General features: G+C 37.0%; 1 protein-coding gene across 2 annotated transcripts in view; it reads right to left on the bottom strand.

The window, feature by feature from the left end:
• ZFX (zinc finger protein X-linked) overlaps positions 1 to 22,901 on the bottom strand; it is a 58,706-nt gene extending 35,805 nt beyond the window's left edge. Inside the window, exons 1-4 of one of the 2 annotated variants that reach the window (XM_027845450.1) lie at positions 22,812 to 22,853; positions 20,013 to 20,080; positions 16,623 to 16,769; positions 7,080 to 7,168 (exon numbers count right to left, since the gene is read on the bottom strand). In XM_027845450.1, coding sequence (XP_027701251.1) covers positions 7,080 to 7,140 — 61 coding nt within the window. In that variant the 5' untranslated portion in view covers positions 7,141 to 7,168; positions 16,623 to 16,769; positions 20,013 to 20,080; positions 22,812 to 22,853. Of the gene's footprint in view, positions 1 to 7,079; positions 7,169 to 16,622; positions 16,770 to 20,012; positions 20,081 to 22,811 lie in introns of both variants that reach the window. The other variant, XM_027845449.1, reaches the window with a different exon arrangement.
• Between the last annotated feature and the right edge of the window lie 4,713 nt (positions 22,902 to 27,614).

Here is a 27,614-nt window from a genome sequence, read left to right as displayed (position 1 = left end):
CTTATTCTCAGCAATACAAAGATACATGACAATTCCAAAGGACTCATGATGAAAAATGCTATCCACATTCAGAGAAAGAACTGTTGGTGATTGAAGCACACAATTTTTAACTTCCTTATTTTTTCATGTTTTTTTTTGGTCTGTGTTTTCTGCCACAACATGACTACTATGGAAATGACTTACATGATAGCACATGTATAACCTATATCATACTACTTACCATCTCAGGGAGGGGGGTAGGGAAGATGGAAGGGAGAGAATTTGGAACTCAAATGTTTTAAAATGAATGTTAAAAATGGTCTGTATATGTAATTGGGGGGGAATATATATATCTATATATTTTATACATGTATGTATTTTTTAAATCCTGCCTCTGACACCACCTGTATGATGTTAGGCTTGTCACTTAACCTCTCTGGACTTCAATGTCTGTATCTGTAAAAAGATGAAATTGGCCTAGATGGCTTCTCCAGTCCCTTCCAACTCCGGATCTACGAGCCCATGATCAAGAAGGGTGAAAAGACTCTTGAGCTTGGGCAGCTGGATGGCGCAGTGCACAGAGCTCTGCCCTTGGAGTCAAATGCAGCCTCAGACACTTGACACTTACTAGCTGTGTGACTCTGGGCAAGTCACTTAACCCCAACTGCCTAAGCAAAAAAAAAAATTAAAAGAAAAGACTTTTAAGAACTGTATTGCTCAAAAAGCAAACAGATTCCAAAGATGGACCTAAAACATTAATAAGGCCATATAGAGAGTTTTCGATTGAGCACAGATTTTAAAAAGATACATATGAAATATGGTTCAGTCTTGGGCAATGAAAGAGGCCAGAGGCTTTTTAGACTCAGACCTTTACATCACTAATATTTTCTTCTGAATCAGTTTTCTGTCGGCAAATGGACCACTGACTAGCTAGAGCAAAGATCAAAGTCTATGAATAAGAACATTATTAAAGATGAAAAGTCATCTTGAATAATTAAAACAACTTCAACCTTACCTAGTCAAATTATCTATCAATGATGAAAAACTGGGACGAGAAGAGGAGAAATAATGACCTCCATTATCACTATTTCTTGCAAATAGTTCAATAGTATAAAACAACCAATGAAAGGAGGAAATCAAAAGAGCTCAGGAACTACAATAACAAGTAAACACTTGATCTTCTTGCCAAGTAGAGTTAAAAACCAAGGGCAACACTGATTTAGACTATAAATCCATTCGTAAAGCAATGGAGAAGGATGGCAAAAGATTACAAACAATAAAACCTCATAAAAGAGCAAAAAGCAATGGAAGCAAAAGCAAGTCAAAGGATAGTCTGGCATGTGACCCAAAAGAGCCACATCACTCCAAGAGTAAACTGATGTAAAATGGAACAAATTTATTAATAGTTTTATAACAAACTATTTTCATCATCACTGATAAAGGAACATTTGGGCTCTAACACCTATAGTCAATGTAATCCAAAGTTAGAAACAGCATATAAGAAGATGAAGTCAGGAAGATCAGACAAACCAAATTATATACATCTTGGAATGTTATATACATCTTGGAATGCCTCCATGCTGGAGGCAATTCAATGTAAGCAATGGGAAAAAACTTCACAAGATATCTCACGGAGGAAAAAATAACAAAATGGGGGAAAAAAAAATCACAGACACTACTAATAACTACTCTCCTCAAAGGCAAACGAGAGAACATCAATAACTACCAACCCATATATCCACTCTCCCAAGTTTATGAAATCTTCATGCAAATTGATCTACATACATCCAGAGTATCCTTGAGGAAAATATGAGAGGGAAAAGGCAAGGTTTTGCCAACTATCCTCTACAGCTAACCAAGGTAAAGAGATTACAAGATACTACAGGCTTTATCTTTACTGATTACAAAAAAGCATTCAGTAAAGCCTTAAAAGGGTCTCTTCTGGGAACACAGTTTCTCAAGTATGTGTCAAGTTCATACAAAATTCTTGATAGTACAAACACAGTGATAACTATTCAAAAGCCTTGTGATTAACCACAAGCAAGGCAAAGAACTGAGAAATATATGCACACCAAAGGGGCTCATCACTGACCCAGTTTGCCAGGTCTAAATGGAAGAGAAAGGTAGTGAGGTTTTTCCAAATGCTTCTTTTTTATGGATGATTAATGAGCTAATTTCATCAAGTATCTGAATATTATAGTCTACTCAAATAGATTCATAATCACTCAAAAGAGATCAGGGTAATAACTTATAGAGAAATACGAAATGGAAAAAAAATACCTATTGTCTAGATTACAAAATGAGGTTGAAGGACCATAATAAATTGTATGTGTATGTATACGTATGTATACGTATACATACATATACATTATATATGCATATATGTATTTAAGAATATATACACACAATAATAATACACTGTACCTATTATATGCCAGGTACTGGCTTAGGACTTTACAATGATTTCATTTGCCTATTATTAGTATACACATTTTACAGATGAGTAAACTGAGTCTAACAAGTTAAGTGATTTGCCCAGGGTCACAGCTAGTATCTGAGGCTGGATTTAAACTCGTATCTTCCAGGCCCTGAGCTCTATCTACTGTACCATCTAATTGCCTCATACATGTATGTACACAAACACACAAACACACACACACACACACACAATCTAGGGCTGGTACTATAGATACAAAAGTGGAAAAAAAGTTAGTAAGCTAGATTACTTTGATACTCCAACTGATCTCTGATATTACTGATGTGGGTATTCTTTCTAACAAGGCAGGCTGCAAACCATCCATCCTTGCCTATCCTCTGTGACTCTTTTCCAAGTCCTCTCATAAGTACATCACAGGTTCACTCAGTATAGTAACAACCTTCCAAAAATTCTCATGGCAACATGAGCATGCAGGTTTTTCACTGATAATCCTCTATTCTTGCCATAAGGTTAGCTCATCTTTTTGGAGAAACTTATCTTTTATGACATCCTTAACACCACTTCTTCATAATTACTTGTTTGTAATATGTGCCTCTTGATTGTCCTTTGGATAATCTTTAACTTCAGTTCTTTGGAGTCTATATTATCTCATAACTCACAACTATACTAATATTAAAAACATGGGCCTTTATTTCAGAGAAGCTTGGGGCCACTGAAAGAATTTTGCAATTTCCAAGAGACAAACCCAGCTCATTTGTCTCGTTTAACTATGATCACAACTCTCTAGACACTTGAAGTGTCTGTCTAAGATATTTACCAGTGGACAATGGCTAAAGGTTGTCCATCCAAATACACATAGTCTAGCCCTTTGACTCCTGCCAGGCAAGAATGGTCTTTACATTTCAAAATAGTTTTGTTGTATTTTATAATATAAAAACCATTTTTAGCCAAAAGGCCATACACAAGTAGGCTGAGGCCTTCTGGTCGTAGTCTGCCCACCTTGGCTAGACAATAGGCATTCTTCATCTACCTTTTCCTGTGTGAGTGGTTTAAAGCTGTTCTGAATTATCATGAATTTAATTTAGGAAACTATGCAAAGTTCTAGGGCTTAATGTAATGACTTTAATCTTCATCCTGGTACAAACATCTATCTTTTAAACACAAATTTTCTTCTATCAACGCTGCCTAGTTGCAAATATGTAAGTATCACAATTTCTAAGGAATGAAAGTTGTAGGTGACCCACAGGGTAATAGATACACATGGTGAGCACAAACAGTCACATAAGGTATATCATTAAATAAATGTATGGTCAGAAAAGAAAGTGGGCCAGTCACATGTTGAAAGCAAAGAAGAATAAATGGACAGCCCAGGTATGCTGCTGGGACACACAAAATATAAAAAGACTGAAAAGAAGGCTTCTAGGAGTCTGGGTAAATCCTAAGGAGATGTATTAAAAATATGGCCAAGAATCTAATGGAAAGAATATCTATATTGATTAAGATCTCAGATCCACTGAAATATTAAAGTCTACATTCAAAATATGGCATTAGGAACATTTAACCAGGGATGAATAAAAATAAATGAAGAAATGATAAGCTCCTTGGAGAATGGTGTCAGGAAGACTAGAGCCATAAGTTGATGCTTGTGAAAAATTCTAATAATGATTACAAAAATACCCTTTCAGTTACACTGGAGGAAAAAATAGGAATAAAGAAGCTCTAACACTTAGGATCAATATGATAAAATTAACAGATGACAGAAAACCAAACTACCCAAATAGTTCTGCTTTTTATATACTAAGGAAAATTATTTCAGAGTAAAAGGTAAAGTAAAAATGATTAAGATGAAATTAAAATCCAAGACAAGTGAGAAAATAAGAGACTGCCTGGCTGCTCTAATTAAATGAGTTAAAGTCACTTGGAATTGGAGAATTCCCAGGTTGCTTAAATGGACAGCTAAATCATTGTTTATCTTTGAGGAACCATATAGCACAGAAGAAGTGCCAGAACTAAAGACTAACAAATGTTTCAATCTTCAGAAAATGAGAGAATGTAAATTTGTTCAACTATAGACCAGACTTAATGTTCATGATCAACAAAATTCTAGAACAAATTATAAAACGTTAGCACTCGTAAAGGATATTGGTGACCATTAGGAACCACAAGAAGTCATGAAAAATAAATGATGTCAGACTAAATCCATTTTCTCTTTTGACAGTGTTATTAAGCAGGTATATCAGTATGAATGCAGTATATCAAGATTTCAGAAAGGTATATCATTATGGTCAAGAGCTAGTAATGCTGTCTGGAACACAAAATTAAGCGCATTCAGCATCCACTGAAAAACTAGATCTAAAGAATGTTAATGAATTTATATCAAAAGGAAATGAAAACAACTTTGTTTTCTCCCATTTCACAAGTTTTTATAGTCAAATAATTAACCACCATAGGTCCAATCTTCTAGTGCTACATATGTTCCAAAAATAGTACAAAAGACATTACAAAGAATATGTATGACCAGAAATGACCAGGCATGTACCAAACATGAGGGGGAAAAAAGGTGAATATTCTAAATGTAACACAGATATTAAAAACACATCAAATGAACTGGGTGGATCTTCTATGGCAAACATATGGAAAAGATACAGATAAACATCACACAGGGTAAGAAAGCATAGAGGGATTACAGTGCAAATTAAGTAAGCATGAGTTGAAGAACTGAGAATGGTTAGCCTGAAGACTTGAGGCAGACAAGGTAAACGACTTTGATATTTATAGGGATATCTGGATGAGGGATCATCAGACTTATTCTACTTGTCTTCAGAGAAAGTAACAAGGGCCAATGGGTAGAAATTTGAAGGAAGCAGGTCTTAATCTTATCAATATAAGGAATATCCCAGCAATTAGAGCTATTTGAAAGTAGAAGGAATTGTTTTAAGAAGTAGCGTTACCTATTTACAAAGAGACTATATTGCCATTTGTCAGGGTTAATGTAGAAGGGATTTACCATTTAAGCAGGTGGTTGACCAAAAAACCTTCGAAAGCCCCTTCCAACTCCAGTATTCTGCAGCACTTCACAAGTGGAAAAAGTTTAAGAATCTAGAGGATCATAAGATTTGTAACTGGAAGGAACCATGGAGCTCATGTAGTCCAGCCCTTTCATTTACAGAAAACTGAACCCCACAAAGGTTTAACTGACTTGCCCCAGGTCAAATGACACGAAGTAGCAAAGCCAGAGCTTGAACATAGGACCTACGACTCCAAATCCAAAATTCCTTGCGTATACCATGCTGTAACTCTATGATTCTAGCTTTTTTAAAAGCAAATTTAAAAAGCTAACAAATTTCTTGGTCATGTGCATTTGTTTTTTTTATAATTTTATTTTAATTATAATAATATAAAATTTAACTAAAAAAAAGTCTACAAAATTAACTCTACATTTTAAAGTGTACCTCCTTACAACAGTGATGGTTTGGACAGAAAACTTAATTCTTTGCTACAGGGTTAAAATATTATATTAAGGGGTTTTGGACATAGTGGTTACATTTCCAAATTCATAATGTCCTATGAATAAATTACAAATATTTTTCTCTTAAAATTCATTCACTTAGCAAGTATTTATTGAAGATCGGTTTTGTTTTGAGCTCTTAGAGAAGCTGGGAAAAAACAAAAGAATTATAAAACATAGTCTTTTCCCTTAGGGAGCTCATATTTTAGCTGGAAAAATAAGACTTAACACACATGAACTAATCATATGCTATCCTGTCAAAACTACAGTTTTGATATAGTCAAAACAACTACTATCAAATAATAAATGCTAATAGTTCAAAGGAAGTTAAGACCCATATGGGCTTCATAGAAGAGGTGTACCTTGAGCTGGGTTTTGACTATTAACAGATCATATTTATATACTGCTTTACAATTTGAAGAATTAAAGATTTAAACAATCAGAAGACATTTCAAGTAAACAAAGAAAAAGAAAAATTAGTGACGCATGTTGCGTGAAAGGTAGACAGTAAAAAGATTCCTTTGCCTGCTAGAACATATTCCTATTGTGACTGAAGTACAGAAAGCAAAATATTAGATTGCAGAGAGCCAAGATTGCTATATTGGAGGCGATGGGGAGTTAATGAAAGCCAAAGAACAGGAATGGAATGATAAAAGCAGTTTTAAGACGATCAACGAAAACTCTTGTAGGGAGAAGAAACTAGAAGCAAGGAAAACAATTAAGAGGTTATTATAATAACACAGGAGGAAGGGAAAGAACAGGAAAAGTAGCTGAATCTGATTAGCAACTCAAATTTGGTAAGGTTTAGTGACTGGAAAATAGCATGAAAGCAATAGTAAAAATTGGCTCTAAGACTCATAAAACAAACAGGGAAGTTGGGAGGGAAAGCCAATTTAGGAAGAGATCACAGGATTTAGGGCTGGAAAGGGCCTTAGCTCTCATGCTCCCTTGCTTTATAAATGAAGAAACTGAGGCCCAGAGAAGGTTAAAATACCTGCCCAAATTTTAGTATACATATTGACTCTAAAGTAATAATAGTTCAAACATCCAAATGTGTGATCAAAAGCATCGCTCATTAACAATTTATCCTCTTTATAATCACCTTAACATCTTTAAGCAATTAAGTTAAAACAACCCAAGAAGCTGCTGTGATACCTGTTGCATCAAAAAACGAGTTTGGCTCTTGTGGCTGCAATTCAAGTCCATCTTCATCCATGGCCTTTAATTCTCATCAGTCACTGATCCTGAGCCAGGAAAAAACCAAATCCCATATTAATCTTTACACAATAAGTCAAAAGTTATAGGCTTATAAATCATGAAGTTATTTTCTTTGCCTCAGAATGAGTATTTCTTTTTCTTTGATACATTAATTACTATCAAAAACTTATCAGTCCAAATTAAAAATAAAGAAGCCCATAATCTTAAAATGGGTATGTTTGAAAAATAACCAGGAAAACCAGATAACCCAACGAGTAACTCAAACTATTTCCAGTCCAAGAATCTAACTCTAACCTTTATTTCTTTCTATAAGTTTAATTTTAACCCATTCTTTAACTTGAGAATTCCCACAATCAATCAATAAGTACTTATTAAGTACCCACTACTGTCATGAATTGTGCAAGGTGCTAGGGATACTTATACAACAAAATAATGCCTACCTGAAAAGCACTTAACATTCTAGCCTAAGACTTCCAAACTGCAAGCCTAAATCTAATATACTTTGCAATATTGCTGCAACAAATCCTCAGGATAAAAATTCTAAATACAGGTAATAATAGCATAAAAACAGAAGTTAGCAATTTTGGTTTACTTCTATTGGGGACAAGAAGAAGCTTATGCTCACAAAACTTAAAAACTCTAGGTGTAAATGCAGGACAATGTAAAATTTTAGCTCTTCTGAAGAAGTGTTAAGTAAAATGTGGTAGGATATTTCTATATAAGATAATTACATTTAGTATGACATCAATAAAAGGAGTGTCATCTTATGATATTGATATAATGAAAAAAAGCAAAGTAAAAATACTGTTACATACATCCTTAAGTAAATATGATTTTTATGCAGGAAAAAAGTACCAAACATATACTGAACATGCAAACCAAACAGAGAATTCAAGGTAGTTTAACAAGACAATATTAATTCTGTTTAATGAAAAAAAATTTTGTCAAATAAATTGATATTCCAAAAAGGAGATAATTGCTCTGAAATTTCATATAATGTGGTTTCTCAAGGCTATGTGCCCATAGTTCAGAAACTCCCTCTGCAATTTCATTTCACACTTATGAAAACTCACATGATTTTATCCTAGATTTTCTTCAGTAATATAAAATCACAGTCTTTGGACATAATCTCAATTACACACAACTCAAATTAGTTCTTTTTATGTGATTTGAAGCAGGCTACAATGTTATGGCAATTGTTGAAAAAGCAATGTTATCCAATACTACTTGTAATTAAACGGGGCACCTCAGTCTGGATACAATATAAATCATCTTAAAAAGAGGAACAATTTTGAATACACACACACTATACAATAATATTTACACAAAGATTTTTACTCAAACAAGGAGTATTCAATCAAAATTTGAATAACCATCTTTTAAGGAAACTATGAGATATTATATTTGGTTGAATAATATTGGCTTTGACTCTAAGGTCTATGCTAACTTAAAATTGTATTATTTCAAGTCAGTTTCAAGAATTATAAGAAAATATTTCAAACCATTTATTCCTATTACTTTTTATTGAAAAGACAGCACATCAGCTAAGATGAATTTTCAATCAATGGAGCACAGTATAAAATAAGAGAAAATTGGAGGACCTTCATTTTAATTCTGCCTCTGCTAAATCCATAAACTTCATGGATCTGATTCCTCCTCTTTTAAATGGAGTTGAACTAAATTATAGAATCAAAGACTTAGGCTACACCTCTTTTCCCTTCACTGAGGAGGTGGGGGACTATTCAATGAAGAGATGTGGAACACTGGATATACTGTCAAATGTTGTTAGTGGGTTGACTGGTTTTGCTGACCTGGTTTTTATTTCTTAAAAACGTCTGTTATAAGAAATAGATTAACGGGGAAGGGAAGAAGGAAACGTTTTATCTGGAAATTTAATATAAAACATGTGATTAAAAAAAAAAAAGACATTAGGACTAGAAGGACATCAGGTCATCTAGCTCAACCCCCTCATTTAGTAGATGAGAAAACTGAGAGCCAGAGAGATTAATTTACTTACCCAAGGTCACACAGGGAGTAATAACTTGAACCAAGGTTCTCTGACTTAAATTCGCTAGTCTTTCTGCTGCACCAAGGCGCAACATTTAGGTCCCTCCATATAAACAAGTTCTTATCCTAGTCCTTTCTTCCTTATTGAGACCCTTTTCATATTTGGGTTTGGTGGCACCAACCAAACTTAGTTACATTCCTACATTCCTACCTCTCTGACTGTTCCCATTTACATTCTTCCTCCTATTCACTTGTTCCCTATCACTCCCTAAAAGGTAGGTATGTTTCCCCCAAAGGTCAGGGTATTTATTTTCTTTTCTCTACATTCCCTCTCAAAGATCTGATCCTTTTTTCTAGCTCATGCTACCACCTTATTATCTCTGGAGGACTCCTAAAATGTCTATCTAGTTATAGGCCTGACTTTGCTCCAGAGCGCCCATGCCACATTTTTTAAAAAAATTCTTACTGATATCTTGTTATTATATCACCTAAAACATCCCTGTATACTTCCCCAATTGCCCAGAAAATCATCTCATAAATCAAAGAATATTTTTAGAAGAGAATAGAGCCAGAAAAACTAATCAATACATTGAAAAATTCTTAAAATACATGTCTTTCCATGCTTCTCTATACTCATCATTTGTCATTTCTTAGAGCACAGTAACATTTAATTACTTTCATGTACCACCATTTGTTTAGCCATTACTCAATCAAAGGAAATTTACTTTGTTTCCAATTCTTTGCCACTACAAAAAAAGTGTTCCTACAAATATTCTGGTATATATATGGACTTTCTTCTTAGTAGTGATCTCCTTGCAGTAATAATGTTTAGTAGAGGAATCACTGGGTCAAAGAATTATGAACATTTTAGTCACTTTATTTGCATAATATCAAACTGCTTTCCAAAATGATTGTACTTATACATAATTTCATCAACAATGCACTCACTGGTGTGCTTATCTTCCCACAATCCCTCCAACATAGACTATTTCCCATCTCATCATAAGCTGAAATCTTAAGGGTGTTTGGATTTGCATTTCTCTTATTACTAGTGATTTGGGGCATTCTTTCATAGGGTTAATAGCTTGCAATTCTTCTTTTAAGAATTGTCCGTTCATATTCTTCAACTTCTTATCTACTGGGAAAAGGCTTCTGTACATATATGTTTTAATCTATGTGTATGTGGATGTGTGTGTTTGTGCACGCGTATGTTTCTGTACATGTTTTATTTTGTTTCAAGGCAATGGAGTAGATAGGGAGCTACCCTTGAAGCCAGGAAAAACCTGGGTTCAAGTACCATATTATCTCAGATACATAATGGTGGTGTCACCCCAACAGGTCATTTAACCTCTCAGTGCTTTATCTAGGCAACTTTGTAAGACAATAAAATAAGTTTCATAGAAGGTGCCAGCCTGCATTGGTAGTGGAAGTTTCCTCAAGGAGAATTCCCTATACCACTGAAATCACAAGTCAGGTCCCTATTGCTATTACCTATCATTTTGAAATTGAATAAACTGTTAATTATATAGACATAGTAATAAATTGAGAAATTAGTAAGATCAGTTTTCTTCTCCCCAAATATTAACAGACTATTACAGGGTCCCATAATGTGGGAATTGCTCCTTCTACATATATTGACCACCTGGCTGAAAATGAGTTCCAAGACAGAAAAACCACTGAATTTGCAATCAGAGGCTCTGCACAAGTAACTTTTACCACTCTAGGCCTCAGTTTCCCCATGTGTAAACAACAACTCTAAATGACCACTAAGGTCCCTTCAAATTTCCAGCTGGTCTTTTTACACACAGCAATAGAGTGGTTCACAACAAAATCTGTAATCAAATCTATGAATAGCACTAATTGGTTGAATAAAGAGAAAAGACCTTAAGTAAAGGTCTCACTAACAGTGATGCTTCCTCAATAAACAAGTTCCCATGTCTCACTTCAGTTTTAATTATTTTTTCATAGGTCTGGTCTGGACCATTTAGTCAAATATCACAATTTTCTAGTTTTATTAAGACAGCATGATACAGTGGATAGAAAGTCGGACTTGGAAGTCAAGAAGATTTGGGTGCAAATCCTGCCTCTGACACACGCTGACTGTATGATGCTGGGCAAGTCACTTTACCTCTCAGTGCCAGTAGGCAATTCTCTAAGACAGTAAATTGCAGAGCAGTTGTTGATATGCATTGATATGGGGAGTTTCCTCACTGGGAATTACCTATACCAATGAAATCACAGGTTCAGACAAAAAAATGTTATTAACTTTAAGTAATAGGTTCAAGACACAGAGGCAGCAATATGAGGATGCTGGGAAAGAATGAAGGCAAAAGGTGGCAGATGATGAGATGGGTAGATAGTGTCATAGCAGCAATAAATATGAGCTTGAACAGATTTTGGGAGATAGTGAAAGATAAAAAAATCTGGCATACTATGGTTCATGGAGTCACGAAGAGTGACACACAACTGAATGACCACACAGCAGCAACAACAAATGAGGATGAATATAAAAGAGTGGCAACTTCCTATTAAAAAATGTCACCAACACCAAAGCATACAGGATACCAAGCCTTTTCATGAATGATAAGAACCAACAGAAAGCTTTTTTCAAGATCTACTTTGGAGGCAGAAGGAAGATTACAGAGGTGCCCTCATCAGATTAGTCACCCAGGTTTGCAACCTGCAAGTCATTCTCAACTCTCAACTCTCCCTCTCTCTCAGTCTACCCCCATGTGATTTTATTTATACTGTTTATAGCTTGTTTGTATATGTTTGTTACTTGTTATCTCCTCCAACAGACTGTGAGCTCCTTGAAGGTAAGTCTTTTGTCTCTTTTTGTATCTCCAGAACGTAGCACAGTGCCTGGCACATAGCAGGCACTTAATAAATGTTTATTGATTGATTTTAGTCCCAGTCACCTCTCTGATATGGGGCCTAGCTGCTCCCTCTGGGCAATGGGCCTCTTGGTAACATGCCCTGGATGATTTTAATAAACATGACTTTGGAATTGCAACCCTGGGAGGCATGCTCTCCTGAATGAAGAGTCAACTAGCATAAATGACTCACTATATCTAGAGAGTTCCAGACTATTCACTGGACCATGTTTCACATCCCATGACTATCAATCCTCTCATTTCCTTTCCATCTGCTCACCCTCTTGGCTCTAACATCAAAACAAACTTCTTAACCTGACATTTAAGGCCCTGCGCCATCTGGTTCAGACTTACCATTCTAGATTTACTTGAATTCCTCCCCTCGTCTCAAGTCAAACTAGCTGTTACCCTACTCTTGACATGCCTTTTCCCATCTCTGTGCCTTTCTAAAGCCTGTCCTTCCTGCCCAGAATGTACCTTTTCTTCCCCCACCCCCACTCCACCCCTACCTCTTAAAATCCCTAGCTTTGGGGGCAGCTAGGTGGTGCAGTGGATACTGGCCCTGGAGTCAGGAGGACCTTAGCTCAAATCTGGCCTCAGACACCTGACATTTACTATCTGTGTGACCCTTGGCAAGTGACTTAACCCCAACTGCCTAAGCAAAGAAAAAAAAAATCCCTAGCTTTTCCACTGTACCATGTTTTCTCTCTTCCCCTTCCCTAACTTCCCTCTTTCTTTCCATCTTCTTCTTTCCCCCTCCTTCTTCTTTTATCCTGTTCTCTTCCCTACTCCTTGTATTCTTTCCCTCTCTCTTCCTTCCTCCTCTTTCTTTTCCCATTCATTGTTCTACTTATCTTCTTCACTTCTCTCCTCCCTCAGAACTTCCTCCCTCTTGGTTGGCTCCAACCCACCCTGGCCCCAATTATTACCTTACATACAAAACTTTTCAAAATATTACCTATATTCAAATATTCATATCATACTAATTATTCTATTTCCTCTTCTATTCTTTGCTTACTAGTCACCTCTGCATTTGTACATATAAACATATATAATGTTCTATTATATAGTTGGTTTATTGGGGGAAGGGGGAGGAGTGGACAGGGAAGCAGTCTAGATATATATAATTTCAACTGTGTAAGAAAAGGCCCAGTAAGGAGACTCTTTCTATCCATGCAGATGGGCAACTATTCTGCAGCTTCTCATCTTATCTTCCTGGCTTTGAAACTGGCCTCTACTGACTTCAGCAGGCTGTTAGGCTGCTAAGAGATACAGACTATAAACTAACTGGTCTTCTGATTGTCCGTTCTTCACTTTGCATTACTTCATGTCTTTCCATATTACTTTACATTGTTCATATTTGTCATTCTCAATTGCATTATAACGATGACCAATCTATAGCTATAGTTTCCCAAATAATTTTTCCATTTCAAATTCAACACATCCAAAAACAAGCAGTCTTGGAATAACTTTTCTCCTAATTCAACCTTCCATCTAAATTTTTCCATTTTATTCAAAAAGCACCAGTATTCTCCCTGGCACTGAAGTCCAAGTTGTGCTCCATTCACTAATTAATCTGCCAATAAAATCTTCTTTTACTACTTCTCTCAGTTGTTCCTTTCTCTTCATACCCAATGACCCCGTCTTCATCATCTCAACTCTAACTCATCTCACTATCTCCAATCATATATTGTTAGACCAAGGAAGGCATCTAACCCAACTCTCTCATTTTAAAGATGAAGGTCACACAATTAGTTAGTGGCAGAAACTGAAGTTGAACCCAAGTCTCCTGACTTTTCTAGTCCTATGGTAGATAGAAGAACACAGTAAATGAAGTTTACCTCAATTTTAGTAAAGCTTTTGATAAAGTATATTATCAGACTAATCTTCAAAGCATCACCTTTATCACCTTACATTATTAATTCAAGAACTTATAACAGATTCTACACTGCCTATCTTGCACATAATATTTGTGGAAGTGAACTAAATTAACCAATGCCAATATATAGTTAAGTCATATAACAATAACAAGCTGAATATTTGCATTAATCTGAAAGTAACAACTTCCAGGTTTACTCACAAAATTTACCTTGAGATTAAGAATTCTTATACAAGTAATAAACCATTAAAGATAGGAAAGTTAAAATGACTGCCAGTAGTCAGTCAACTAGCACTTATTAAGCACCTACTATGTGCCAAGCATTGTGCTAAGTGCTGGAGATACAAAGAAAGGCAAAACAGTCTCTGATCTAAAGGCACTGACAGTCTAATGAAGGAGACAACATGTACAATGTACTATGCATAAACAATACATATATGGAAAAATTGGAGAACAGTACTAGAGGAAAGGCACTAACATTAAGGAAAATGAGAAAAGAGAGGTTTATTGTGGAAGATGGGACTTTAGCAAGACTTGAAGGAAGCCAGGAAGTAGAGATGAGGAGGGAGCATTCCAGGAATGGGGAACAGCCAGTGAAAATACTCAATAGTCAGGAGATGGAGTATCTTGTACAAGAATAGCAAGAAGGTCAGTGTCATTGGATCACAGGGTACATGGAGAAGAGAAAAGATTGGAAAGGTAGGAAGGGACCAGGTTATGAAGGGCTTTAAAAGTAAAGCCAAAGTTTGCAAGAAGCGGTGCTCAACGAAAAATAACAAGTTTAAAGTAAGAACAACCACTGCAGAAATTCTCATTACACAAACAAGGAGAAAGAAACACAAGTTCCAACATGAATTGTAAATGAGCAGATGTGAAATCAAAGTTCATTTTACTAAAATAACACCTGATATTTTTGTAGTTCATTAGGATTACTTTTGTGCATTAATATTTAGGTCCTAGGCTTTTAAAAAAGTCAAGACAAACATCTCTCTTCAAATTCTCAACATCCTTCTCAAATCATTTTTCATAATTATATGGTACCATGTTGGTAACTCGTGAGCTCAAAACTATTTTTGATAGTAACCAATTTTAATGTTAGGTCTCCCTTAATTCCAATACTAAAAAAAAAAGAGCACCTACAAGAAACATATTTTAAAAGATCAACAAAATCAAGCTAATTTTTATGTAATACATAGAACTATAAAGAAGTTGACATAAGGGGCAGCTAGGTGGCACAGTGGATAAAGCTCCTGCCTTAGAGTCAGGAGGACCTGAGTTCAAATCCGCTGATACATGACACTTACTAGCTGTGTGACCCTGGGTAAGTCACTTAACCCCAACTGCCTCACCAAAAAAAAACAAACAAACAAACAAACAAGAAGTTGACATAAAAGGTAAATTTGAAATAAGAACTGAAATTTTTCTGACTAAAGAACAAAACAGTGTTACCCTTATTCTGAATGAATTACTAATAAAATCCACAAAAACACCCACAGAAAGTTTGCACAGTAAAGTTGTGTTCCGCCTAGATAATAGTCAACAAGCTCACAAAATACATTTTAAATTAATTTATATATTTTAAAAAAAGGGTTTAATCAATCCAAGATGCCCTGGTCAGAAATTACTTCTTCACTCAACCCATCATCATTGAGATTGAGCTATCCTATTTAGCATCACTATACAAAATTTCCTCCATTCTACTAATGCAAATGAAGTATAAGCTGAATTTTTACAAATAAGATCTCATTTTGCCATTTATGTATAATTTCTGAACTTTTTTTTCTTCATTTTGGATTTATCTTTAATTACTAGCACATCTCTCCAAACATCTGAGCTTTCAGTTTCTCTTCTCACCATTCATGAATTTATGCATTCGTTTCATAAATGCTACACCTTACAAAGCACCATTCTAGGAGAGTTATAACCACTAGGCTCATATAGTTAGTGAACTATATGCCTTATTTTGTAATATAAATTATTAAAACATCCTAATATATACCTCTTTGCAAATTCAAATTTTGATGAAGTCTCCACAATATGGAGTCTATATTATTTAATTCACCCAAAAAAATGACATAAAATGATTCAATAAGATATTTCCTTTCTCTCACTTAAAACTCACAAATCCTATGTCCTTCAGGAAATATGTATGCTCACAACATGTAGGTTTCCATTTACATCACAGAATAGATAAATATTTAAAATGTTGAAATTAGGAAAACAATAAGATTAAAAATCAATAACTTTGGTCACAATCGTTTAGAGAGAAAATAAAATAGATTTGGCTATGATGAAAGCATTCAACAATCATTCTTAGGATCATAAGTCATAGGATCTAGAGTTGGAAGTGACCTCAGGGACTAATTTAGTCCAATTCTTTCATTTTACAGATGAGGAAACTGAGGCTGCTAGAAATTAAGTTGCATAGGTATGCAACAGGATTCAAACACAAATCCTTGGACTCCAAACCTACTGCTCTACTGTACAGCAAATTTGAAGGATCAGGGTAAACCATTCGAGAAGGTTATTCTCTAAAATGCTTTTAAATAAGAAAAGACAACAGAATTTTTACCTGACCACCTGAAGTCATGAAATGCTTTTCAATTCAACAATTAATATTTAAGCTCCAATTTACACACAAAGGGAATAAAAAGATGAGTAAACCAGAGTGAGTCTTCAAACAGCTTATGAAATGATCTAGTGAAGTAGAATCCAACTTACGAAAGCTTTATCTGCCAGTGAAGAGGCAACAGGGTCTGATGGAGAAAGCCCTGGATTTGTACTAAGGCGTGGATCCAAATTCCGGCTCAGCCACACCATGTGGTGGTCAACAAGTCACTTCACCTCTCTGGGCTTCAGTTCACACATCTGTAAAAGCAAGGTTGAGATTAAGATTATCTAATGCCCCTCTCAGCTCTTCTTTGATACTACGTACAAAAGAAATTTTGTTCTTTGGAATAATTTTTTCTGAACTGAAAAATCCATTTAGAAACTTACAATGTAAGTTATCTTATTTTTCTAGTCTACAAATAAACTGGGAAAAAAAAGACAAAGTTTCGTTCCATAATTCTGAATTTTAAGTGTTCATTTCCAAATCTGCTCTGTGAAGTAAGACTGTCAAATTATAAGAGCAAAAATCAAAATATCAAATTAGAAAACAAGGAGACAGCATATTAAATTAGACTAGCTTCAACCTCACCTATCCAAACAAGCCACTAAAGCCAATAATTGGGAAATGAATGAAAGAAGAACACATAATATGCTCAGTTACTAAGAAAGTAAATATATGAATTCCTTAAAATGTACAACAAGAAGGCCAAAAAAACTTAGAAACCATCTCAAGCAACAAACATATGATCTCCCTGAAAGGGAGAGTTAGTTATATGGCAGGCAAGGATAACACTAGCTTAATATAGAGAAGATGATGGTAGAAGATTAGGAACATCTCATTTTAAAAAGAGCAATAAGCAGGGCAGGAAAAAAACAAGCTTATAAAAAATTGATAGGAGGGTCAATTAAGTGAGATAATTTCTAGAGCATTTAAGGATGAACTTGGAAGACACTAAACAAATGGATAGCAAGGACTGACCCAAACGCCTCCTTTCTTGACTCTATATAAGCTAGACAAGCATTCAGTGCATCCTTAATGAAGATATGAGAGGGTAACAAGCAAATGATATCCTTCAGATGCTCCTATCTGTGGATGACATTGGGCTGATTTCATCTAGCAATGAAACACTGCAGAACCCACAAAGGAAATTTATCATCCCTTACTAGAGATCAGTCCAACTATTCATACATGAAAAAAAGTGGATGAAAGAAAGTCTGCTGTCTGGACTTTCAATGGAGAGTTCACAAAGCTGGTCCCTATCTATTAAGATATCTATCTACAAATAGATGCAGATATAAATATCTAGGTATGTATATGTGTGTGTGTGTTATATTTACATGTAAATACCTATATAGATATTTATAAACACATATTGCTCTATCTTTATGTATCTACATAGAGACAGAGAGATAAGTTTTCTCTATAGACAGGTCTTGGACAAAAACTGCAGATAAAAAATGAACTGAGCTCTGAATTAAATAGAAGGAATAGAGCTAGCTGAACTGTGTCTAATAAATTATGTGTGCTTTCAACATCCTAATTTTCCCTGAAACAAAGTTCTATCTTTACATATATATATACATGTATGTATATATACATATACATATACATACATGTATATATGTGTATATATATATAAAACCAAAAGAAAACAAATGGACAGCCTAGATTTTCCACACTGGTATCCCGGTAACGTCAAAAGAGCTAGAAGGCAGACCCAGCACTCTGAGTAGTTGTCAACATCCCGTCCTTTCCTTCCCCTCACTCCCCCAGCTCCCACCTTTGGACCATCAACAGAATGACATGGACAAGAGTTGTCCAAGGAAGATAAAAACTTTTGTGATCTGCACTGTTACAGGAGGTCCCCAAAATAATGAGACCAAAGATCTACTTAAGTATCTACTGACATACAATATGGTCTAAGTCTGCTCATATTCACTCGAACTCCTTTTCTTCCCAAGAAACATATTTTACCTTAGTATTTAAAAATTCAAAAGAGAAAAACTATTAAAACTCGTGTACCTTTCTTTTGTTTGTTTTCATATTCTTGTTGAAGAAAAAACACTAGGATATGTTTGCCAAATATGGGAAAAATCTATGATTTGGGGAGCACAGGAAACAGTGTGGGAATTCCTTCCACAAACAGGCAGATGAAAATTCATCTATGGTTTAGTAAATAACTCATAGGCAATTACCAGTGTCACAAAGAGGTTCAGTGATTTGCCCAAGGTCATAGAGCTAATAAAGTATTGGAATGGTATTTGAACCCAAGTATTCTCGACTATGAGCCCAGCACTCTATGTACTATACCAGCTCCTTTTCTTTTAAAAACATGTTTCACTTAAATAAAAACTGCACTCCTGTTCACAGTGAGTGATGGTAGTTGTCCTACCTTAACAATAACATGGCAGAAAATATCCCTTAAAAACATACTTAATCTACTGAACAGGAGGTGGCTCCTTTCGCAATGACTTCAAAGTAACTACTCTAATTAGCTTTGGTAAATATAATAATCCAATCAGTTTTCTCAGAGTTGCAAAATGTATCTCTCCCCTTGCCCCCGTAACAGACTGGTTGAAGAGTATTAGGGTAAAAGGGTTTGGGCTATTTTTGGTTTTTGAAAAGGGACAATCTAACAGAGAGAGATCGCATGATGGCTGTAAGATGAAAGAGAAATGGGAGATAACTGATGGAGAGGGGATCAAGAGAGGTATAGGATTCAACCTTGAAAAGACAGCAGATGAGTGAAGAGACAGAAATTTTTTAAGGCGAGAAGAGGAAAGTTACAGGATCTCTCATCAGATGGCACAGCTTTCAGTAATTTTTAGAATTCTCCAGTTAACTGAAGCTTATGCCTTCCAGCTCCAAAAGAACATTGGATTAGAAGTAAGAAGACCAAGGTTCCAGACCAGGCCCCACTATCTTAGTCATGTCTTTAGACAAGTCAGTGTTTCTGAACCTTACATTTTGATCTATAAAATGAGAAAAATATTTGCCCTTAACCTCACAGGATTGTTTTGAGCATCAAATAAAATCATTCATATGAATGTGTTCTAAATTTTATAGAGCACAATACAAACGTACAGTAGTAGTATAATTAACCATTTCTTATAAAACTCTTTTGCATATAGGTATGCTTCCTTTAAAAGTCTTAATGAGATGTTTTTACATCAACTAAAATAATCAAAATATCCCTCCATCCTCTCTAGACTAGAGCCATTTCTTAAAAAGGTGGGTGGGGGGAGAGGGAAACAATTCAGCAAAACAACATAGATCAAGTCCAACATCATATGTAGTGTTCCCCATCCATAGTCCCCCATACATACAATGCAGAAAATTCCTTGCCTTTCTAAATAGCATAATTTAATCCCTTCTGGATGATTCCATCAACATCAACATGCATTATTGTAATAGGATAAACAACTATCATCAGTATTTTTAGCTGTTCAGCCATCAGCTGTCAGTTTTGCCATAATTGTGTCTTCCTCTAACTTACACACCTCTCTGGGGTCTCTCTCATTAATATAACACAGGCTGTTCTCATCTCTTCTAGTTTGGTGTCTCTAATCTGTTGGAAACCAGAAAACCACATTTAAGATACATTTAACGTAGTCAATTTCAAGCATATTAATAAAGCTGAGTGGCAGTCTAACAAATATAGATTGCTTGGCTTTAACTCTCCAATTAAGTGAGGTGCAAATATATGTGGAATATAACAATTGCCCTATAGTTTATCCCCAGAACAGCTATCACTTCCCCCCCATACATTTCATACTAATTTTCATTTAAAAAACAAAACACACCTACACAAATGAAAAGTTAACTGTGCCCAACTTTAATCACTCACCAATTTGTTATTCTAAGTTTGGATCCTCTTATTCATTTTATAAAAGTTACCACAGACCTCCTTTATGCATCTCCAGAGCACTTAAAATGATTCAATTTACAAAAACATGATTCATACAACCCCTCAAAAACATGTCTACTTCATAAAGACTGAGGAACCCATCTGTTTTTTAAAACCAGGCATACCCAGAAGAGGAGAAATCTCTAAGAGAGATCCTTTTACTTAGTTGATAGACCATTGGTGTACTAGCAGTCACTCTGCCAAAAGCAGTTTATATCACCATTGCTACAATTTTGTTCTGAAATTATCTTTTACTATGTAACCTGTCACATGGATTTAGGTCCAAAATTCTAGAATCCAAGGATTTTATTCATCCCTAGTTTTTAGGACAATCAACCATCATGTAAACATTAGCCAAAAGGCTAGATGAATAAACTGAATTACCCTTTCAAACAAAAGGATGATTAATAATTCCTTCATAACCAAGTTGAAACACATTGGTTGCATGAAGCAATCTCCAAAGTCAGTGCCTTTTTTTTTTAAAAAAAGGCCTTTTCTACACTATAAAGAATTACAAGACTTATCAAATTTTACTAGAATTCTCATAGGACTGATTCTTCATAGTGTGAATTTGACCTGTAGCATCACCATTCCTTCGAGTTCACGATAGGTAACAGCTTCTGAACAAAGGTTATTTGAGGTGAGCAAAGGCTGGAATGGAAAAAAGCAACAGGGGCAACATCCACCAAAGGTATTCAAGAGGTATCAACTTTTGGCAGAGTCATCACACTATATATCTCTTTACTGTCTTACAACTGATTCAAAATTCTGAAAAGGCTTTCTGGTGACAACAGTTCAAACTAACTAATGTTTCCAGAATTTCTTAATTCTACTGACAAACGTTGCTAAGATTTTAAAAATGATATGGAAGAAAGCATCCTTTAAAATGTTACAAACAGGTAAGAGAAAGAAACCATACATATGTACTTAGGCAACAAATTCTGCATTACATCACTGTTCTCATTCGATTAGAAACCCTTCAAAAACTTCCATGTCGTCTGTATTCTATACATCTGAAAATGCACCACGGAGGAAAAATGATCTACAAAAAGGTATTAATCTCTAGATTTAATTTTTATTTTTAAGACAAGAATTTTATTAAATGGATACTTTAAATCTTGATGACGTTTTATTGGTCTGTGTGATTTGTACTTTTGCTGTACGGACAAAATAAGAACAGATCGAACTTCTTTCCTAGCCAGTTAGTTTCTTTTTAATTCTGCAGTAACCCAAAGCAACAATGTTTCTCGTTGCATAACTGAGGCAAGGGCACAGGACCATCCGAACGTGCCCGTAAAATTAAGCTACAATTTCCTTTTAATCTCCTTTCTCTTTGATTCCCAGAGAGCTTTGTTTCCTGGACAAGACCACCTTTGAATGGTCCAGTAAGTTACAGGAACACAGAGGGAACCTCGGGGCGATGCTCCGGAGAACGCGGGACCCGGGGGGGGGCAGTGAGGGACCCCGCGGGAATGCCCACCCCGCGGGAATGCCCCCCCCCGGCCCGACCCCAAGCCCACATCAGGGCGCCGGCTCCTCGGGGGAGGACGAGAGCCGGGTGCAGTCCGTGGGAGGCACACAAGCGCTGAAGGGAGGCGGTGGCGGCCGCCTGAGGCTGCACAGTTAAAATTCCGCGGAAGCTGCAATCACGGGTGCCCGAGGAAGAGCAGGAAGGTGGCGCTAACGCCAAGAAATTGGAGGCAAAGCGATAATGATGGCGGCGCCGGCTCCGGCAGTCCCAGGGAGAAGAGAGAGCACGCCCCCATCCGCGCAGACTCCGCAGCTCCGTTTCTCCCGAGCTCCTAGCGGGGGCAATCCTCGCCTACCCTCCCCCCACCCCCTCTCACGGTCTGTAGCGGAATTTTCTATCCCGACGACTAATTTAAGATGGCGGCTCCCCCGCTTCACCACCCCCCCCTTCAACCGCCCTCCTGCAGCAGACAGCGAGCCGCCGCCATCTTGTCCCCCAACACCCCCCCCCGCGGATATTTACATAGCGAAAAATCTCCATCTACCCCTAGCCCGCCTGCGGCCTTCCCCCCACCCCTGCAGCCTTCGCCTCGTCCCCGGTTCTGCCCCGTGCACGATACCCCCCAGCCCCGGTGTAGCACCGACCTTGTGCCCCCCCACCCCGCCTCTCACACCTCCCCCCCCCCCCCCCCCCCTCCCGCTTACGGAGCGCGCCTCCGCCGGCCCCGCCGCCGCCGCCGCCGCTCTGGGCACACGGGCTCCTCCCCGGGCCTAGCTGCGGCCTCCTCGGGGCCTGCACCGCGCCGCGCGCCATGCCGCCCGGCCTAGTGCGCGGGAGGGGGGCCTTGCGGCCGGCCAGGCCACGACCAGGCCGCCCTCCCGCGCACTAGGCCGGGCGGCCGCCACCGCGCCGGGGACTCACCGTGCAGGCGTGTAGGGATGTCGGCGGCGGTCGCTGGTGCTGCAGGCCGGGCTCTCTCTGGAGCACTGGGCCGGGCTCCGGCTGGTTGGGGCGGGCGGAGGGAGGGAGGAGGGGCCGAGCTCGGAGCTGACAAAAAGCGGCCCAGATCCCCGGCACGGGCCCGCCGTCAGCACGTCACGTCACCGCCCGGGAGAGAGACCCAGGAAAATGCGGAAGGGGAGATGGTCGCTCACCTCCCCTCCGGGTCTCTCCGTTGCCCCGGCCCCGCCGCAGCCTGCTCCCCTCCGCCGGGGGAACCCACTTCCCTCGCTGCTGCGGGGTCCCCGGCGGCACCGGAGTCTCCGTGACAACGCTCCCCCCCTCCCCGCTTCTTTCCAGCACCGACGCCGCCGCCACCTCCTCCTCCTCCTCCTCCTTCTCCCGCCCGCCCGACACACACGCACCGCCACTGCCGCCGCCGCCGCCGCCGCCCTAGCTCGGCCGTAAAAACCCGCTCGGGGCTGCGACTTGCTCATCTCCCACCCGCTGAGACCCGGGGAGACTCTGCCAGGAGGCTACCCTCAAAGCCCCCCCTCTTCCTCTTCTCCGCCAAAAAGGCTACCCCAGTGTAGCCCCCGCACCCCCTTTCCCCCGGAGAATCAACCCTGTCCCTTCACGTAGGACTCACCAGCAGCCTAGCTCCACGTCGGGATCAAGGGTTTCAACTCCATTTGTTGAAGGCCTCAACCCCCCCCTCAAAGCGGATTTATTCATCCTCCGTGGCACAGGAGGATAAATTTTGCATCTCCCCCTTCCCGATACATTAATTTCCTTTTTAAAAATAGTATTGCTCTGATTTTAAAATGAAAATGAACTTACCAGTGTAAATGGGTGGGGGAGGGGGGGAAGGAGGAAGGGAGGGGAGGAAGGCCAGCCTAGTGCAACTGCAAAACAAATTAAGTTAAATATTTTAAATTGTTCATTGATCCATAAGACCCAACTGCTTCTGTTATTTTGCAAAAAAAGAGAAGGGGGGGAGGGAAATGACTACAATTTTAAAATGGCTTTGCACATGTGCAGAAATACATGTAATAAAGATTTTTAAATTGTGTATTTTCTACATGTATATTATTATTTTTTTTCTATATTGTAGTGATGGTAGCATGGAAATGCCCAGGTCTTATGCTCATAGTTTTAGGAGTTCAAGGGGACCTCAAGTCCATCACCCTCATTTTACTGATGAGAAAACTGAGGACAACAAAGGTAACTTATCCAAGGTCACATAGATACTAACTGGTAGAAGCAAGAATCTGAACCTAAGTCCTTACCTGAGGGTTCCAAAAATTATTTTCCCAATGTTTAAAATATAATAAACTTACTTAGTTGCGGTACTGAGGTGTGTGTACGTTAAAATAAAAAGGCATCTCCATCTTCTAGTTTTAAATAATTTTGTAAGAAAAATGATATTGTAAAACAAAACATTAACAAAAATAATTTTCCTTTTCCTTTTTTTATCTCTATTTTCTTTTTTTAAGTGAATCATTTTTTCCATTCTAAATACCTGAGCCAAACCATGTGAATGTCAAAGATTGAACTTTTATTTTTACTATAATTCTGATTGCCTACATTCTATGTGCTCTTTCAATCTAAGTTTAAGTGTGTGATCAAGCACAAAGGACCAAAATTATAAAACAAAAAATTGATGAGTCCAATCATTTTGTATTCCACAGACTGATTTGGCTGTTTCAGCATTGCTCCTTTTTTGCCAGTATCCTAAGAATGTATAAAATATATGTATATGAATGAAGTTTCTGGCGTCAAAACCCTCAACATGCATTAAAGCACTGAAATAGAGCCTTAAGAGGTTTATAAGAAAACAATATTTTTAAATTGAATCTGTAAGTTTCTTTTTTAAAAATCTTAAAGGGTAATATGTCAGTACCTATTTAAGTAAGATTTCCCAAGTGTTTTAAGTGATACAACTTTCCCAATATTTTTCATTCCTAAGGCTGTAAGTTTGTTTCATGAAAGAGTCAAATAATACTAAGCATTAGTTTTCAGATGGAAACTTAAATAGTTTTGAAGTGCTAATTTTTTAAAAATATATATTTTTAAAAGGTCCATTTTCAAGAGATCAGAGACCTCTAACTTAAGATATTGATTGGAATTCAAGAATAATATACATTGTAACACTCTCAGGTAGCCTTATAACTCTAGTTAGGTCTGGGAAGCCACAGAACCAAACTTAAAAAACTGCAATCAAAAAAATTTTCCTTTGCCTACATACTAACTAGATTTATTATTATCATTGTTATTATTATTACCATCACCTTTCCTCTGTGATCACTACAAGACTCTTAAGGAAACTATTAACTGCATGAAGAAGCAAAAACATTGTACCTACTGTCAATAGTCTTAGTTAAAAGGCCAGAAACTTAGTTTGAGGGTTGTTACTCTTAAATGCATGTTTCTTATTTGTATTTTTATCTCCATAAAAATGCTTTAAATATATAGGAAAAGCAAGGAGGAATGGTTGTGATTGTATATTAAATAATTCAAGTAAGTATCCACTTTGTGAACAACACTACTCAAACTGCTGAGGATACACAGATGAAAACACAACAGCCAAAAAGTTGTTTGCCTGGGATGGAGAATTCATGAAGGACGATGATGTATTAGATGGAAAGAGTTTGAAGACAGATTCTGGAAGGTTCTTCATGCAGAGTTTGAATTTTATTCTAGAGGGGACACTGAGCCACTAAAGGTTTTTTAATATGAGAGTGTAATGGTCAGATGGATTCCTCAGAACAGTTATTTAACTCTGTAAAGGATGAATTAGAAGAAATATTGGAAACAATAAGACTACCTAGAAGGCTATTAGAATAGAACAAGGCAAGAAGAGATTAAGGACTGAACGGTTTTCAACAAATGGTGGCAGCTCAGGATCTACTGAGAAGGGGACAAATATGCAAGATATGTTATGGAGAGAGATGGCAGGATTTGGCATCTTACTGGATATGATGAATAAAGGAAAGAATCCATCAAAGTGACTTAAGATCATGAACTTGGATGACTGGGGAAATGGCAGTACCCTCAACATAAACAGCAAAGTTAGGACAAGGGGCATATATAAGAGAAAAGATGGTGAGTTTAGTCTCTAGACATGTTCAATGTGAGATGCCGATGGTCTATCCAAGGCAAAATGTGAAACAAGTCAGTTGGAAAGGGCAGTGCAATGAAAAGATTAGGGATGGATACTATACAACTTTGTAAGTAGTAATATAACCTAATGTGAAAACAGTAAATAACATGTGGTTTATTACTATGTGGATAATTATAGTGATTTTTTTTTGTCTTTGGGATAGGAGAGGATAAAAAACATTTAGAAGGCTATAAAGCAAGATACCCTAAAATCATTTAAATAAAAATGCACTTTAATGTATATTATAAAATGGGTTTCACGACGATATTAATTGATTAAGGGAAATTCAAAGGAAATTGTTTTAAGTAAAATTGTAGTCATCACAACTCATAGGTTATTACAATGATATAACAAAGTGCATTTTATGAAAGTAATGACTCATTCTAAGATAGACAGTTAAGCTGACACCTATACTTCCGAATTAATTGAGGATTCTTGGTTGTCTCATACCATAGTTCACTCAAATATGCTAAATACTACTTCTTGTTGTATCATTGTTAAAGTTAGTAAGTCCCTATAGAGTACTAGCCACTATACATAGTAACAAAGGTGTGGTACTTGCCCTTGAGGAACTAAATGTACAATAAAACTAAAGATACTAGAATATAAATAATTCTAAAGTGCCATCATTTTCACTACAAAAGCTCACAAAAATGCTTGCTTATTTAGAACATAAAGAATGTACAACTAAAAAGCATACACAGTACAAAAATAGCTAGTTTCACAGCAGCTAAAAAATTTATTATGTACTGAAATTCTTATATTTACTCCTTCCAAGCTGTTAGTGTGTATCAGATAGTTACAAGCATCTACTGACATTCTTGACAGCTTTTTAATAACTAAACACTTTTTTAAAAAATCCTTGACATGTTTATAGATCCTTCAGCAAGTAAAAATACAATACCCTGTGATTTTTTTTTTAACTCAGACTAGAAATTGTTCAATTTTCCTGGCAACTAAACTGACAAAAATCCAAATCATAAAGAAAAAAAAATGTTAGCTTATGGGGAAATACTGACTTTCTCAAGTGAGATTTTTGACTATTATTTTATATCCCAAAGGTTATAAAATAATTACCTTCTCCTAGGGTAATTTATTGAAATAAATATGTCTTATAAAATAAACTTATTTGCCTCTCACACTGTACTATAGACAAATTCCATATTCCCACTCTAGCTCCTACATTGTAGCACATTAAGAAATGTTAACTTATGACTACAAGAAACCTAAAAAAAAAAAAGTAAGTTTAAAATCCCGAGTCAATGAAAATTATTTTCTTGCAGCACTTTGCAAATTAATGAAATACTGTTAAATAAAGTCACTGGTAGCCATATTTTGCTTCATCTGTTCTAATCAACAGGACACAAAATTCAGTCAGGCACCAGGCACCAAAGATAAGAGCAAAATACTCTAGTACCCATTGCAAAGGAATCCTCAAACACATTTTTTTTGTGTAGAGCAGTTTTTCCTTTCCTCATTTCAAAATTATTAGGTGCTCCCTTCCTCCCTTCCCCTCCCCAACCACAAACATGTAAGAAGCTCACTAATGACCAGGAGACCTATGTATATGTTTTGTGAAGGGCAACTACAGTATCATTTTAAGTTGGTCATATTTTGCAAAG

The sequence above is a fragment of the Vombatus ursinus genome, unplaced genomic scaffold (genome assembly GCF_900497805.2).
Source record: "Vombatus ursinus unplaced genomic scaffold, bare-nosed wombat genome assembly UNPS02014962.1, whole genome shotgun sequence".
NCBI classification, from domain to species: Eukaryota; Metazoa; Chordata; class Mammalia; order Diprotodontia; family Vombatidae; genus Vombatus; species Vombatus ursinus.
This window is presented reverse-complemented; position numbering and strand designations above follow the sequence as displayed.